Consider the following 17874-nt stretch of genomic DNA (forward strand, 5'->3'; position numbering starts at 1 on the left):
TCTAGTTGGAGCCCATGTCATTGATGTGTACCTGAGGGAAGGGGTGGGAAGCTTATGGGAGGGATCTTACAGAAAGGAAAGCAAGGAATATAGGGGTATCAGAGAGGGAAGGCTAAGCAAGACTAAGACTAAGAGACCTAGCACCCCATGGTCACCATCCTGGGCAGCTATGCATCTACCCTGACACTTCTTGATGAGAGATGGATGATTGTTTGAGTTAAACAGGGGCTGTGCTGGCCACACAGTCCTGGAGTTGTGAGGCTGTGTTGACCTCCAGCTTCATTGGCTGTTTTCACCAGCAGGCTGCATGTAGTTGTCCATGCCCTTGGTGAGAAATTTGTTCCTGACATCAGTGGGTTGGTGAGAGTTTTAGATGGCCTCTGAGGGGAGGAAGGAGCATGGCAGCTGGGTGTGCCCCCTCCAATGAGGACTGCAGGTCACAGGGTCCAGCTGGGGACCTGCAAACTCCTCTTGCCTGTGGGTGGTGTGTTCCTTAAATTCCTGGTCCTGGGGCTTGGCTGGGAACATGACCTGAGCTACCCGCAGTGGGTGTTGGGCCTGAATTGTGGGTTTGGGGGTCCTGCTGGCCAGGCTTGGAGATTCCTCTCCCCATGCTCCCAGTGTCTCAGGGGCCACTAAGGAATTTAGGCCACTAAGAATGGGAGAGGGAAGGGCATTGCAGACTGATGCCCTAAGTGTCTAGGGAGTATAGTGAATGAAAGGGACATTATGTTGGGGTGTGTGTATCTACAGATGTTAGTGTGTGTGTGTTGTGTCTGCAGTGGGGCTTCTGAGTGGTAGAGTGCATGGGTCTGAGATGTGAGAATTTAATTGTGTGTGTGTGTATTGAGTCCTCTGTTGGGAGTATGGGAGTGTGTGTTTGTGGGGGCATATGAGACTTGGAGTGTGTGTGACTGTGTGACTGCAAGAGCCCATTTGTCTCAGAATTTATGTGTGTGTCTACAAGTGTGTTTGAGATCATGTGTGTGTGACAGGGTGCATGTGCTTATATGCACATGATTATGGAGAAGGCAGTGGCATCCCACTCTAGTACTCTTGCCTGGAAAATCCCATGGATGGAGGAGCCTGGTGGGCTGCAGTCCATGGGGTCGCCAAGAGTCAGACACGACTGAGCAACTTCCCTTTCACTTTTCACTTTCATGCATTGGAGAAGGAAATGGCAACCCACTCCAGTGTTCTTGCCTGGAGAATCCCAGGGCTGGGCGCGCCTGGTGGGCTGCCGTCTATGGGGTCGCACAGAGTCGGGGACACGACTGAAGTGACTTAGCAGCATGGGGTTGTGATAGGGTATGTCCAGCTGACTCTGCCCCATGTGTCTGAGAGACATGGTGTGGGGGCTGTGGGATGGGCTGGAGGCTCAAGGGAAATGCACTGTGGACAGACTGCTGGGGTAACGGAGCAAGGTCTGAGGGCTGTGCTCTACGCGGTGCTTAGTTGCTCAGTCGTGTCAGGCTCTGCGCCCCCGTGGACTGTATCCTGCCAGGCTCTGTCCATGGGGATTCTCCAGGCAGGAATACTGGACCTAAGGCCAGAGTGCTCTTTTAGGAGAGTTTCTTCCTAGAGACAGAGACACAAGGATGATGGCAGCTGATAAATGTGGGCCCAGGGAATTGGACCTCTGGTTTTCCCCTTCCATCTTCCTTCCTTCTCTGGCCCTGAGTGCTCTGCTGCACTGCCCTCCCTCAGCTGAGGGCGCGGTGACATCTGGAGGGTCCTTTCGAAGCAGGAGGGTCACTCTGCAGGGCAGAGAGGGCTGGGTGCACTCCCTGAGGATGTGAGGCCTCTCTGGACTGTCCAACTGGGTGATTGTGGCCCTGACACACTCTGGCAGCTCAGAGGGAAGTGCTTAGGGGTGGTGTTTGTGTACCTGCCACCTTCACCTGTTTGTCCAACCCCTCACCCATCACCCCATCAGCCCATACCCAGTACGCATGCTTGTCCATGACTGCTGTGCCGGGGCTGGACCTCCAGTGTCTCAGGCATCTCTCACATGCCTGCCCTACAACAGGCTGCGTGATGGCCTCATGAACCTCACCATACACGCCTGAGGTTAACAGCCACACACATAACTTCACTTCGATGACGCAGACAGGTAAAACACTTTTCTATGACAGTGCCTGGCCCAGGGGAAGGGTTGTACCTCAACCCTGAGGACACTGCAGGAGTGACGGTGGCTGGAGGCCAGGGACATCACCCTGCTTGAGATATTTGCTTTACCTGCCTTTTATCCCACGGAACCTGATGACCTCTGAGTTGAGCCAAGAGAGTGAATAAGGCATTTCAAATTCCCAGCCAGGCTTCCTCCCTCTTTTGATCCAGTCTGTTCTCAGTCTGAGCCTGGTTGTGGGGCCTGAGTGTTGGCCTTATTCCTGAGCTGTGTGGGTCTCCTCCAGGAACCATTATCCTTGAGGCCAGACCAGCGCATGGAAATTTCCTCATTCAGAAACGATACCCTCATCCCTCCATTCACAACTTCCTCTCTGTGCCCTGCTATGTCAGGCTCCCCTTTCACACCTCCACTTCTTTGCCTGTTCTCTAGTCCTAGTGTGGAAGAGTCATGCTGACCCTGAGGAGAAAAGCTGCCTTGACTTGCGGGAGACGGTGTGATTGAGGGTGTTGGGGTATTTTGTGTAGGGATGATGAGGCTGAGGGCTAACTTTGACTGGGAACAGTCTCAGTGACCCTGAGAGCAGAGTGGGACGCTGATGCCACCCCACTCCTGGGGTGGGGGTGGCATTTGTACTGACCTTATTTCCCTTCACAGCACAACTCCCTGTAAGACTTGACGACTCTCTCTATCTCCACTTCCACATCTTCCCCCTTGGTCCTCAGGCTTCACTACTTGGCTTTTGTTTCCACATCTGCACTGAAGTGGTTATTGGGGAGGTCATGCAGATGGGCGTTGCCTTGTCCTCCTGTGGGGAGAGATTTCTCCACCAAGGTCATGGTGGAGTATCCTGAGAGAAGACAATAGAGACAAGATAGGGTTTAGACACAGATTTTATAGGAAATCTGGTGGATTTGATGTGAATGGTGAGGGAAAGGGGGAAATCTAGGTTTCGGGATACTATTTATTGAGATGAAGAAGACTTTCTCATGGTTAGGAAGATACAGGTTATTTTGGGGGAAATTAAGAGTTACATTTTGGACTTTGGACAAACTATTAATATATTAGAAGTATTGAAAACATCCAATGGGAGATTTCAAGTAGGCAGTTAGTTAGGATTTTGGAACTCATTGACTGAGGGTACAAACTTGAGAGTTCATACCATAAAGACAGTGTTTCAGCTTAATAATATCCATGAGATGATCTGGGGAAGAAAAGAGGAAAGAGGAAAAAGGTGGGTACCAAACATCTCTCATATGCCACTTTTATTTTTTAATTTTAATTGGAGGATAATTGCTTTACTATGCTGTGTTGATTTCTGCCATACATCAGCAAGAATCAGTCGTAGGTATGCATATGTCTCCTCTCTCTTGAACCTCCCTCCCACCTCCCAACCTCTCCCACCCTTCTAGTTTGTCACAGAGCCCTGGATTTGAGCTCCCTGAGTCATACAGCTAATTCTCACTGGCTATCTGTTTTACATATGGTAATATATATGTTTCAGTGCTACTCTCAATTGGTCACACCTGCTCCCTCCCCACTGTGTCCACTTTGTGCGCCACTTTGAATCATGTCAGCCTCACCTGTTACTCTGGCCCCTGCTGGGACTACCGGCTGCATGAAGGTTTAGACCATCTTAGGTTAGGAAGTGCTTTACTTGACATCAGTGGTGTCCTAGCCGGCATCCACTCTGACCAAGGACTCACTTTACAGCAGATGTAGTGTGCTAGTTGTCTCATGCTCATTGACATTACTGGTATTTCCATGTTTCCCCTCAGCCAGAAGCAGTTGAGAGTATTTTGCATAGCCTTTTGAAGACTCAGACATACATGGTGCTGGCTGGGTAAGAGCACCTTGTGGGGCTGGCGCAGTGTCCTCCAGGATGCGGTGTGTTCTCTAAGTCAGCAATCAATGTCTGAATAACCCATCCCCTGACTGGAGGAGGCATAGCACCACTTCTTGGGTCTTCTTGCAGGTTTTTTCCCGTACAACCAGGATTCATGAGTCTTGACAATTGAGGGTTGTCTTCCCTACTACCCCTAGTGATCCAACAGCAACAATTTTTTTTTTTTTGCTTTCTGTCCCTGAAACTTTGGGATTTGGAAGTTTTAGTTCTCAAGGGAGGAATACTTTCACTGGGGAACACAGAATTAGTTTGAGACTGTTTCTTGGCCAATGTGGTCTCCGATCCCACTGACCAGGCCAAGAAGAGGTTATTGTGGTGACTGGGGTGATTGGTTTTAATTATAGAGGGAAAAGTCTGTTCCTATTATGTAACGAGAGTGAGGAGAAGTATGTCTGGAACACAGGAGATCTCCTGTGGCATCTCTTAGTGCTCCCTTATATTGTATATTATTGTATTAGTATACCTTACATATGTGGTAAAATTAATGAAAAACTATAACTCCCCACTATAGACCGAACTACTAATGTGCCAGATCCTTCAGAAATGTAAGTCTGTGTCACTCTGCAGGGAAAGAAGAATGACAAGCCAAGGTATTTTCTGAGAGCAAAAGGCATATGGAGTAGGGTAGTGGATATGTAGTTAGAAACAGAATTATATATACTAGCTATGATCACATGGTTTGCCTTGGAAACGAACAGAGATCACTCTGTTGTTTTTGAAATTGCATCCAAGTGTTGCATTTCGGACTCTCTTGTTTACTATGATGGCGGCTACTTTTCTTCTAAGGGATTCTTGTCCACAGTAGTAGACACAATGGTCATCTGAGTTAAATTCACCCATTCCAGTCCATTTTAGTTCACTGATTCCTAAAATGTCAATGTTCTCCCTTGCCATCTCCTGTTTGATCACTTACATTTCGCTCTGATTCATTAACCTAACGTTCCAGGTTCCTATGCAGTATTGCTCTTTACAGCATCGGACTTTACTTCCATCACCAGTCACATTTACAACTGGCTGTTGTTTTTGATTTGGCTCTGTCTCTTCATTCTTTCTGGAGTTATTTCTGCACTGATCTCCCATAGCATATTGGGCACCTACCAACCTGGGGAGTTCATGTTTCAGTATCCTATCTTTTTGCCTTTCATGCTGTCATGGGGTTTTCAAGGCAAGATTATTGAAGTGGTTTGCCATTCCCTTCTCCAGTGGACCATTTTTTGTCAGCACTCTCCAAGATGACCCGTCATTCTTGGGTGACCTTACAAGGCATGGCTCATAGTTACATTGAGTTAGACAAAGCTGTGGTCCACGTGCTCAGTTTGGTTAGTTTTCTGTGATTGTGGTTTTCAGTCTGTCTGCCCTCTGATGGATCAGGATAGGAGACTTATGGAAGCTTCCTGATGGGAGAGACTGACTGAGGGGGACACTGGGTCTTGTTCTGGTGGGCGGGGCCATGCTCAGTAAATCTTTAATCCAATTTTCTATTGATGGGTGGGGCTGTGTTCCCTCCCCGTTGTTTGACCTGAGGCCAAACTATGGTGGAGGTATTGAAGATAATGGTGACCTCCTTTGAAAGGTCCTGTGCATGCACTGCCTCACTCATTGCCCCTGACCCTGCAGCAGGGCACTGCCAACCCACGTCTCTGCTGGAGATTCTGGGTCAGTCTCTTGTGGGGTCGCTGCTCCTTTCTCTTGGGTCCTGGTGCCGCAAGGTTCTGTTTGTGCCCTCCAACAGGCTGTTTCCCCAGTCCTGTGGAAGTTCTGGCGGCTGTATGGTGGGGTTAATGGAGACCTCCTCCAAAAGGGCTTATGCCATACCCAGGTCTGCTGCACCCAGAGCCCTTACCCCTGTGGCAGGCCACTGATGCTGAAGCTGAAGCTCCAATACTTTGGTCACCTGATGTGAAGAACTGACTCATTGGAAAAGACCCTGATGCTGGGCAAGATTGAAGGTGGAGGAGAAGGGGACTCCAGAGGATAAGGTGGTTGGATGGCATCACCGACTTGATGGACATGAGTTTGAGCAACCTCCGGGAGGTGGTGATGGACAGGGAAGCCTGGTGTGCTGCAGTCCATGGGGTTGCAAAGAGTCGGACATGATTGAGCGACTGAACTGAACTTATGATCACATGAGTAGTTGCAGAAATAAAGACTGTGATAGTTACGAGTATTTCTTCCTTATTTTGATTATGCACATCTTTGTGTGAATGTACCTGCCTTAATATGGCAAGTTCACTTATCAAAAGAGAGTGAAGGGAACATTCTGAGAAGAAGCTAGAGGGTAGTTTGCTGATAGCAACCTGAGTTATAGAGAATGAAGAAATGGGCTTTGAGGGGTTTGGAAAGGGTAGTTCAGACTGGCAGTGAGAACTCAGGTGAAGTTTGGGGTCAAGAGACTGAACCACAGTGGGTCGGCCCTGAAAGGAGGACACCTGGGAATACGGTGATGAGGATAGGCTAGGAAAGGCATACTAGCACTGCTTGGGGTGCGGCTCTCTGTAGCTGGGTAACAGGTAGGTTTTCTTTTATAATTCCCTCCAGCTTTCTCTAGGTAAAATTGTATGGTGGGGAATGAGGATGCCAAGAAAAGAAACAAAGCTTGGTCTCCCCTGTACCACAATAGCTGGTGTCAGAGTGGAGATTGTAGGGGAAGGGTGGTGAGTTTTTATTCCTGCCTGTGCCCAGCAGCAAAGAGAGGTCCAGAACAAACCCAGGACCAGAGGGGCAGCATGTGCTATAGCAAAGAGGCCACCAGGTGAGGATACTCAAGAGCAAGTGTGAACCATTCTCTATGCCAAGTATCTGAGCAAAAGGTGGCCCTGAGGCCTGTGAGTGGATTGAGTCAGGAGTTAATCTGACACCTGGTTGCTGTTAGAAATGTCTATGCTGGAGGATGGAGGGGAGGGAACACTTGGGGAGATCTCCACTGTGAGCTAGCTTCAGAGTGGGGGATGATCAGTGGTAGGTGAGCAGCAGAGAGGTCAGCGTGAGGACCAAGCAGAGTGAGCCAGGGAACAGAAGCATAGGGGAAACAGGCATTTCTTGAGGGCCAAGTAGGGCCTGGGGGCTTCTCATAGTTGAGACCTTAGAGGTACCTGGACAGGGAGTTTTCACACCACAGTGGAACACAACAGGACACGACACAATGAAACACATCGGAGTAGTGCGTAGTTCTATTCAACTGTAGCAGAGCAGAGAAGGAGGGCTGCAGGGGCCAGAGGAAATACGGGGTAGACTGACTGCAGTAGGGTCCATTGTGATTATTGCAATACCTGGATCTTGATGCTGAGCATGGGAGTTAGCAGTGGAGTAGAGTGTGAGTTCTGGCATTGATCTCCCTGCCTCTCAGCCAGGTCATTTTGGGAACTGGGTGGTCTTCCAGCTGAGCCAACAGTGCTAATGGTATTTCTGGGTTTCCTCGCCAGGCTTCCTGCCTCTCTAGCCAGACTGGCTCCCACATGAGCCTGGTAATGGGACTAAGCACCCTCTGTTTACGGAGCTGTGTGATTTTTCAGCCAGGGACTGTTGGTCCTGTGGCCAGGCTGGGCTATGGAAAAGAGCCTTGTCCCTAAACAATTCATTCCTCACACAGCTCACTTCCTTTGCCTTTCTGTGGCCCCCAGGGTGGGGAGTCATATGGACTTTGAGGGATTTGGGGGCAGGAGTTGGATAGAGACTGTCAGGCAGAGACCTGTGAGACTGGCGCCTGCTGACCAAGGAATGAGCACAATAGTACAGGAATCCAATCCTGCACCCCCGCGACCCTCCCGCCTACCCCTGCCAAGGGGGCGGGATGGATGGGGACCCTGGTGAAACCCTGAAGAGGCTGCCCTGGGAGCAGTTTGTTTTGAAGTTTGGGCCTTAGCCGTCTTGCCAGTCTCTGTATCTACAGCATTTGCAAGAAGCAGCAGAATAGGGATTTTTGTTCCAGCTTCTTGCTTCAGACTCCTGAGGGGTTCCAAGAGTGTAATCACATACACATACAAGTTCAACACACAAAGCATACCTTCTTTAAGAGATGTCATGTCAAAGGCTCTTACATACCCAGCTCAAACCCTGCCTGGATGAGGACACCAGGCAGAATATGGTCATGAGGAATTCTCTGGCAGTGACTGAGAGGAGCACAAGACCACCAGGAACCGGTTAAAGAGTCAGCTGCAGCTTTTCCCTTCCGGAAAAGCTGGAGCCAGCACCTCTGTCGTCCCTGCTGAACTCCACCAGTGATCATAAAGTTGGCTGATCCAGGCTGCTGGTCTGTTGGCGGGGCACTATCTTGATCTCTGTGGTTTGCTCCAGCTGCTAGTTTCCGTAACCAGCTCTTTATCCCTTCTCAGCCCAGATTTTGATGTAGGTGAGTTGACATTCTTCCTTCCCTTCCCAACTTTTGTGTGATCTTCTAGAAAAACATTTTAACTTTATTTTTTTTTTTTCTCATTAAACTTTTTTAATGGGTCTCAAATTCTGTGACAGATTTTTGGTCAAGTTGTTTTCATTAAAAAGTACTGATTTTAAAAACTAATAACTTAAACTGCCACACACAAAACATATGGTCCACAAAAACATTCTCCTTTCCTTCTGAAGGTTTTACGATGCATTGTTATCATTAACCAGTCTTTTACTATTAAACTTAAATGGCCAATTGAGACGAACAGTTCTGAGACCGTTCTTCCACCACTGATTAAGACTGGGGTGGCAGGTATTGGGGATAATATTCTTTTAGCCTTCTGAGCTTTCTGGGCAGACTTGGTGACCTTGCCAGCTCCAGCTGCCTTCTTGTCCACTGCTTTGATGACACCCACAGCGACTGTCTGTCTCATGTCACGCACAGCAAAACGGCCCAGGGGAGGATAATCAGAAAAGCTCTCGACACACATAGGCTTGCCAGGAACCATATCAACGATGGCAGCGTCACCAGATTTCAAGAATTTAGGGCCATCTTCCAGCTTTTTCCCAGAACGACGATCAATCTTCCCCTTCAGCTCAGCAAACTTGCAAGCAATGTGAGCTGTGTGACAGTCCGGCACAGGTGCATATCCAGCACTGATCTGGCCTGGATGGTTCAAAACAATCACCTGAGCTGTGAAGCCAGCTGCTTCCATGGGTGGATCATTTTTGCTGTCACCAGCCACATTGCCACGACGGACATCTTTGACAGACACGTTCTTGACATTGAAGCCCACATTGTCCCCAGGAAGGGCTTCACTCAGTGCTTTATGGTGCATTTCTACAGACTTCACCTCAGTTGTTACATTGACTGGAGCAAAGGTGACCACCATGCCAGGTTTGAGAACACCAGTCTCCACACGACCCACAGGGACAGTACCAATACCACCAATTTTATAGACATCCTGGAGAGGCAAACGCAAGGGTTTGTCAGTTGGGTGAGTTGGTGGCAGGATGCAATCCAGAGCTTCAAGCAGGGTGGTTCCACTGGCATTGCCGTCCTTATGGGTGACTTTCCATCCCTCGAACCATGGCATATTAGCACTTGGCTCCAGCATGTTGTCACCATTCCAGCCAGAAATTGGCACAAATGCTACTGTGTCGGGGTTGTAGCCAATTTTCTTAATGTAGGTGCTGACTTCCTTAACAATTTCCTCGTATCTCTTCTGGCTATAGGGTGGCTCAGTAGAATCCATTTTGTTAACGCCAACAATTAGTTGTTTCACACCCAGGGTGTAAGCCAGAAGGGCATGCTCATGGGTCTGCCCGTTCTTGGAGATACCGGCTTCAAATTCACCAACACCAGCAGCAACAATCAGGACAGCACAGTCAGCCTGGGATGTGCCTGTAATCATGTTTTTGATGAAGTCTCCGTGTCCTGGGGCATCAATGATGGTAACATAGTACTTGCTGGTCTCAAATTTCCACAGGGAGATATCAATGGTAATACCACGTTCACGTTCAGCTTTCAGTTTGTCCAAGACCCAGGCATATTTGAAGGAGCCCTTTCCCATCTCGGCAGCCTCCTTCTTGAACTTTTCAATTGTTCTCTTGTCGATCCCACCACATTTGTAGATCAGATGGCCGGTCGTGGTAGACTTCCCTGAATCTACGTGCCCAATGACAACGATGTTGATGTGGGTCTTCTTCTTTCCCATTTTGGCTTAGGTTTAATGGTGGTTTTCACGACACCTGTGTCCTGGCGGCAAACCCGTTGCGAAAAAGCCATTTTAACTTTAAAATAGAAAAGTTATTGTGTCAGTGTACATCCCTAGTAGCAGTGTGTTAATTCCTGCTTGCTCTATAGCACCAATAAATAGCTGGTATTATAACTCTTTCTGATATTAGTCACTGGTAGGGAGATGTGCAATGATATCTCATTGTGCTTTCAATTTGCTTTTACTGATGTATTGAACACTTCATACATTTATTGATAATTTTGTGAAATACCAGTGGAAGTATTTTCTCCATTTATGTATTGTATTTTCTTACTTTCCCCCCTCTAATTGAGTAATTAGAACCAGTTGTTCTTTTTATATTCTGGATAAGAGACCTTGGTTGATTATTTGTTGAAAATATCTTTGCCAACACAATGAATTACCTTTTTTACTTTCTTAATGGTATTTTAATAAACCCAAGTTTAAAATCTAATATAATTGAATTTATCATGGCTATCCCTTAAGGTCAGGGTTGTGTGTATGTGTGTGTGTTTTGTTTTAAAAATCTTGTTATTCCCAAAGTTATAAAAATATTCTTTTATATCATTTCTAAAGACTTTAATTGTTTTGCCTTTCCCATTGAGGTCTATAATACATATAGTATTAAATTTTGTGTGTGGTTGTGAGGTAGGAGTCCAATTACTTTTTCATGTAGAAATCTTATTTTCCTGGTACCAATAGGAAAATTTCATCACTTTCCCACTGCTTTTCAAGTGCTGTCTTTGTCAAAAATGAGAGTGCTAGGACTTCTCTTGTGGTACAGTGGTTAAGAATCTGCCTTTCCATTTTTCACAGAACTAGAAAAAAAATTTCAGTTTGTATAGAAACAAAAAAGACCCTGACTAGCTAAAGCAATCTTGAGAAAGAAGAATAGAGCTGGAGGAATCAACTTTCGTGACTTCAGACTGCTTCTGCTGCTGCTGCTAAGTCGCTTCAGTCGTGTCCCCGACTCTGTGTGACCCCATAGATGGCAGCCCACCAAACTCCTCCGCCCCTGGGATTCTCCAGGCAAGAACACTGGAGTGGGTTGCCATTTCCTTCTCCAATGCATGAAAGTGAAAAGTGAAAGTGAAGTCGCTCAGTCGTGTCCGACTCTTAGTGACCCCATGGACTGCAGCCCACCAGGCTCCTCTGTCCATGGGATTTTCCAGGCAAGAGTACTGGAGTAGGTTGCCATTGCCTTCTTCAACTTCAGACTATACTACTACAAAGCTACAGTCATCAAGACAGTATGGTATTGTTACAAAACAGAAATATAGACCAATGGAACAAGATAGAAAGCCCAGAGATAAACCCACGCACCTATGGGCATTTTATCTTTGACAAAGGAGGCAAGAATATGCACTGGAGAAAAGATAGTCTCTTCAATAAGTGGTGCTGGGAAAACTGGACTGCTACGTGTAAAAGAAGGAAATTAGAACACTTCCTAACACCATTAACAAAGATAAACTCAAAATGGATTAAAGACCTAAATGTAAGACCAGAAATTATAAAACTCTTAGAGGAAAACCTAGGCAGAACACTCTTTAACATATATCATAGGAAGATCCTCTGTGACCCACCTTCTAGAGTAATGGAAATAAAAACAAAAATCAGTTCAGTTCAGTCACTCAGTCATGTCCGACTCTTTGCAACCACATGGACTGCAGCATGCCAGGCTTCCCTGTCCATCACCAACTCCCGAAGCTTGCTCAAACTCATGTCCATCGAGTCGCTGATACCATCCAACCATCTCATCCTCTGTCATCCCATTCTTCTCCTGCCTTCAATCTTGCCCAGCATCAGGGTCTTTTCCAATGAGTCAGTTCTTCACATCACGTGGCCAAAGTATTGGAATTTCAGCTTTAGCATCAGTCCTTCCAATGAATATTCAGGATTGATTTCCTTTAGGATTAACTGATTTGATCTCCTTGCAGTCCAAGGGACTCTCAAGAGTCTTCTCCAACACCACAGTTCAAAAGCATCAATTCTTCGGTGCTCAGCTTTCTTTATAGTCCAACTCTCACATCCATACATGACTACTGGGAGAAACCATAGCTTTGACTAGATGGACCTTTGTCAGCAAAGTAGTGTCTCTACTTCTTAATATGCTATCTAGGTTGGCTATAGCTTTTCTTTCATGGAGCAAGCGTCATGGCTGCAGTCACCATCTGCAGTGATTTTGGAGGCCCCCCCCAAATAAAGTCTGTCACTGTTGCCACTGTTTCCCCATCGATTTGCCATGGAGCGATGGGACTGGGTGCCATGATCTTTGTTTTTTGAATGTTGAGTTTTAACTAAAATGGACTGGATGGGCGAATTTAATTCAGATGACCATTATATCTACTACTGTGGGCAAGAATCCTTTAGAAGAAATGGAGTACCGCTCATAGTCACCAGAGGAGTCTGAAATGCAGTACTTGGGTGCAGTCTCAAAAAGGACAGAATGGTCTTGGTTTGTTTCCAAGGCAAATCATTCAACATCACAATAATCCAAGTCTATGCCCCAGCAAGTAATGCTGAAGAAGCTGAAGTTGAATGGTTCTATGAAGACCTACGAGACCTAGAACTAACGCCCAGAAAAGTTGTCCTTTTCATCATATGGGACTAGAATGCAAAAGCAGGAAGTTAAGAGATACCTGGAGTCACAGGCAAATTTGGCCTTGGAGGACAAAATGAAGCAGGGTAAAGGTTACCAGTTTTGCCAAGAGAACACACTGGTCATAGCAAACACCCTCTTCCAGCAACACAAGAGAAGACTCTGCACATGGATATCACCAGATGGTCAACACCAAAATCAGATTGATTATATTCTTTGTAGCCAAAGATGGAGAAGTTCTATACAGTCAGCAAAAACAAGACCTAGAGCTGACTGTGGCTCAGATCATGAACTCCTTATTGCCAAATTAAGATTTAAATAGAAGAAAGTAGGGAAAACCACTAGACCATCCAGGTATGACCTAAATCAAATCCCTTACGAATATACAGTGGAAGTGACAAATAGATGCAAGGGATTCAATCTAATAGACAGAGTGCCTGAAGAACTATGGACAGAGGTTCATGACGTTATACAGGAGGCAGTGATCAAAAAACAAAAATAAGTGGGACTTAAATTCCAAAGCTTTTGCATAGCAAAGGAAACTATAAACAAGGTGAATAGACAACCTTCAGAATGGGGGAAAATAATAGCAAATGAAACAACTGACAGAGGATTAATCTCCAGAATACACAAGCAGCCCATGCAGCTCAATATCAGAAAAACAAACAGTCAAAAAGTGGGCAGAAAACACTGCCACTCTCCTCGCTGATCCTCTCTGCCACCATCAGCTTTTCTCTGTCCTCATAAGACGCAGGGAAAATATTTGATGTAGATTTTGACAAGCAGCTTTTACTAAAGTCCCATAAGGATGTCTGAATTGTTTCTGTCACACAACTGAATGGCCTTTTTCTTGCTTAAACTGATATTCTTATTTTAGGCTAGTTTTGATTTTCAGCTCGTTTTTATTATTTCTAATTCAAATATCTATAATAACTTTTCAGAAACCTTTTTGACAATAAAATTTGTACCCCAGGTTAAAAAAAAAAAAAGGTGAGCAGGCAGAATACCTAAACAGACATTTCTCCAATGAAGACATCCAGATGGCTAATAAAACATGAAAATATGCTCAACACTGCTCATTAGAGAAATGTGAATCTAAACTACAATGAGCTATCACCTCATTCTGGTCAGAAGGGCTATCATCAAAAAAAAATCTGTAAACAATAAATGCTGGAGAGGGTGTGGAGAAAAGGGAACCCCCTTGCAGTGTTGGTGGGAATGTAAATTGATTCAGCCACTATGGAGAACAGTATAGAGATTCCTTAAAAAACCAAGAATAAGTCTACCAAATGACCCAGCAACCCCACTACTAGGCATGTATTCTGAGGAAACCATAACTGAAAAATACACATGTACTCCGGTGTTCATTGCCGCACTATTTACCATAGCCAGGACATGGAAGCAACCTAGATGTCCATTGACAGATGAATGGATAAAGAAGTTGTGGTACATATATACAGTGGAATACTACTCAACCATAAAAAGGAATACATTTGCATGAGTTCTAATGAGTTGGATGAACCTAGAGCCTGTTACACAGAGTGAAGTGTCAAAAAGAGAAAAACAAATATCATACATTAACACATATATATGGAATATAGAAAGACAGTACCAATGAACGTATTTGCAGGGCAGCAGTGGAGACGCAAACATGGAAAACAAGACTTGTGGACACGGTAGGGGAAGGAGAGGGTAAGATAAATTGAAAGAGTAGCATGGAAACATACATTACCATATGTAATAGCCAATGGGAATTTGCTGAATGACTGTGAGCTCAAACTGGTAATCTCTGACACCCTAGAGGAGTGGGATGGGGTGGGAGGTGGGAGAAAGGTTTAGGAGGGAGGGGACATATGTATAACTGTGGCTGATTCATGTATGGCAGAAATTAACATAATATTGTAAAGCAATTATCCTCCAATTAAAAATAAATAATTAAGAAAAAAAAGAATCTGCCTTCCAATGCAGGGGACATGGGTTCTATCCCTGGTCAGGGAATTAAGATCCCACATGTTGCAGGGCAGCTAAGCCCACATGCTGCAATTACCAACTGCATGAGCTCCAGAGCCCATGCTCTGCAACTGTAGAAGGCCCATGTATCACAACGAAGACCCAGCACAGCCAAAAACTTTAACTGTTTTATATTAAAATATCTTATCTGTAGATTCTTTTGGACTTATATAAATGTATCTAATACCGGTTTGTTTTTTCCTTTCCAATCTGCATAGATTATTTCTTCTCCTGCTTTACTACCTCTGTAGGATCTGTGTGTGTGTGTGTTAGTTGCCTAGTCATGTCTGATTCTTTGTGACCCCATAGACTGTAGCCCACCAGGCTCCTCTGATGGGGTTTTCCAGGCAAGGATAACTGGAGTGGGTTGCCATTTCTTCCTCCACGGGATCTTAACCAACCCAGGGATTGAAACTGCATCTCCTGTGTCTCCTGCATTGGCAGGCAGATTTTTTACCACTGTGCCACCTGGGAACCCCCTAGGAATACTGGAGTGGGTTGCCATTTCCTTCTCCAGAGGATCTTCTTGACCTAAGGATCAAACGCAGGTTCCCTACATTGCAGGCAGAGTCTTTACTGACTGAGCTACCAACCTAATTTGTATACCTTTTATTTATTTTTCTTGTCTGTTTGCTGTGGCTAAGACTTCCAGTACTATGCTGAATTAAAGTGGTGAGACTGGACATTCTTGTCTTGTTCCTGAATTTAGTGCTTTCAGCTTTTCAATATTGATTATTATGTTGGGTGTTGATTTGTTATAAATGGTTTTTATTATTGTTGGGCTGTTACCTTTATACCCACTTTTGTTGTTTAGTTGCTAAGTCATGTCTGACTGTTAACCCACTTTGGTGAGGTTTTTTTTTTTTTTTTAGTTGTGAATGGATGTTGAATTTTGTCACATACTTTCTGTCTACTGAGATTGTAATGTTTTTGTTTTTCCTTTTGTTACTATGATATATTGATTGATTTGCATATGTTGACTTTTATAAGAATTATTTGTTTATTTTTGGCTGTTCTGCATCTTCATTACTGCATGCAGGTTTTCTTAGTTGTAGCAAGTGGGGGCTACTCTTTGTTGCAGTATGCAGGCTTCTCATTGTGGTGGCTTCTCTAGTTGCAGAATACAGACTCTAGGTGTGCAGGTTTCAGTAGTTGCAGCACATGGGCTCAGTAGTTGTGGCTCACAGGCTCTGGAGCTTGCAGGCTTGAATTGTTGTGGGATACAGGCTCAGTAGTTGTGGCTTTTGGGCTGTAGGGCACAAGTTCAGTAGTTAGAGCACATAGGCTCTAAACTAAAGAGTTGCTTCGTGGCATGTGGGGAATCTTCTCAGACCAGGAATTGAACCCGGTTCCCCTGTATTGGCAGACAGATTCTTATCTGCTATCTTCTTATCCACCAAGGAAGTCCTGGTTTGCGTACGTTGACTTTCTTTGTGATCCTAGAATGAATCAAATTGATTGTGGTATATGATCATTTTTTTTAATGTATCATTGGATTCAGTTTGCAAATTTTTATATCTATACTCATCAAAGATACTGGCCTGTAATTTTCTTTTTCTGTAGTGTCTTTGTCTGGTTTTGGTATTAGAGTGATGGTGACTTCAGAGGATAAATTTGGAATTTGGATAAATTTCCCTCCTCTTCAGCATTTTGAGAAGGATGAATATAAGTTATTTTTGTAATGTTTGGTAGATTTCCCCAGAAAATCCACCCAGTCCTGGCCTTTTGTTTGCAGGGACTTCTTTTTTTTTTTTTTAATTACAGATTCTATTTTACTTCTGCTGATTGATCTGTTCAAATTATCAGTTTCTTCTTGACTCACTCTTGGCAGGCTGTATGCTCCTAGAAACTTGTCCATTTCTTCTAGGTTGTCCAATTTGTTGGCATATAGTAGTCTCATGACTTTTTGTATTTCTGTGGTGTCAGTTTTTTTTTTTCCTCTTTCATTCCTTATTTTGTGTATTTGGATCCTTTCTCTTTTCTTCTTGATGATCCTGGCTAGAGATTTGTTGATTTTGTTTATCTTTTCAAAAAAACAACTCTTGGTTTTATTGACACCAATACAGTATACTAACACATATATATGGAATTTAGAAAGATGGCAATGACGACCCTGTATGCAAGACAGGAAAAAAGACACAGCTGTGTATAACGGACTTTTGGACTCAGAGGGAGAGGGAGAGGGTGGGATGATTTGGGAGAATGGCATTCTATCATGTATACTATCATGTAAGAATTGAATCGCCAGTCTATGTCTGACGCAGGATACAGCATGCTTGGGGCTGGTGCATGGGGATGACCCACAGAGATGTTATGGGGAGGGAGGTGGGAGGGGGGTTCATGTTTGGGAACACATGTAAGAATTAAAGATTTTTAAATTAAAAAAAAAATTTCTATTTTATTTGTTTCCTCTCTGATCTTTATTATTTTCATCTTTATGTTGACTTTAGGTTTTTTTTTTTGTTCTTGTTTGTCTAATTCTTTTAGGTGGTAGGTTGTTTACTTTAGACTTTTCTTGTTTGTTTAGGACAACTTGATTACTGTGAACTTCTGTCTTAGAACTGTTAAAACTGCCACAGTTTTCATACCGTTGTGGTTAGAAAAGATGCCTGACATAATTCCTATCCTTTAAAATTTGTTGAGGCTAGTTTTGTGAACTAGTATGTGGTCCGACCTAGGGAATGTTCCATACTTGAGGAGAATGTGTACTTTGGCACCTTTGGCATCTTTTGGATATAGTGTCTTGCAGATATCAATTAAGTCCAACTGGTCTGTTGTGTCGTTTAGGATTTCTGTTGCTTTTATTTATGTTAGTGTTTGTTTTGTATATTTAGGTACTCCTATACTGGGTGCATGTACATCAACAAGTACAATATCCTCTTCTTGTATTGATCCCTTTATCATTCTGCAATGTCCTTTGTCTTTCTTTTTAATGGCCATTGTGTTAAAATTTTATTTTGTCTACTATGAGTATCACTGCCTTTGCTTTCTCATCAGTTTCATTTGTATGAAGTATCTTTTTCATTCCCTTAGTTTAAGTCCTTGTGTGTCTTTCCCCTGCATTGAATCTCTTGTAGACAGCATATTACAGGTT

The 17874-nt window shown here is 44.5% G+C and overlaps 1 protein-coding gene across 1 annotated transcript; it reads right to left on the reverse strand.

The window, feature by feature from the left end:
• Positions 1 to 8482: 8482 nt before the first annotated feature.
• On the reverse strand, positions 8483 to 10132 carry LOC128062803 (elongation factor 1-alpha 1-like). Its single transcript, XM_052655230.1, has one exon. It carries the CDS (start codon positions 10130 to 10132, stop codon positions 8555 to 8557), a length of 1578 nt encoding a protein of 525 aa, XP_052511190.1. The 3' UTR covers positions 8483 to 8554.
• Between the last annotated feature and the right edge of the window lie 7742 nt (positions 10133 to 17874).

The sequence above is a fragment of the Budorcas taxicolor genome, chromosome 18 (assembly GCF_023091745.1).
Source record: "Budorcas taxicolor isolate Tak-1 chromosome 18, Takin1.1, whole genome shotgun sequence".
Lineage (NCBI taxonomy): Eukaryota > Metazoa > Chordata > Mammalia > Artiodactyla > Bovidae > Budorcas > Budorcas taxicolor.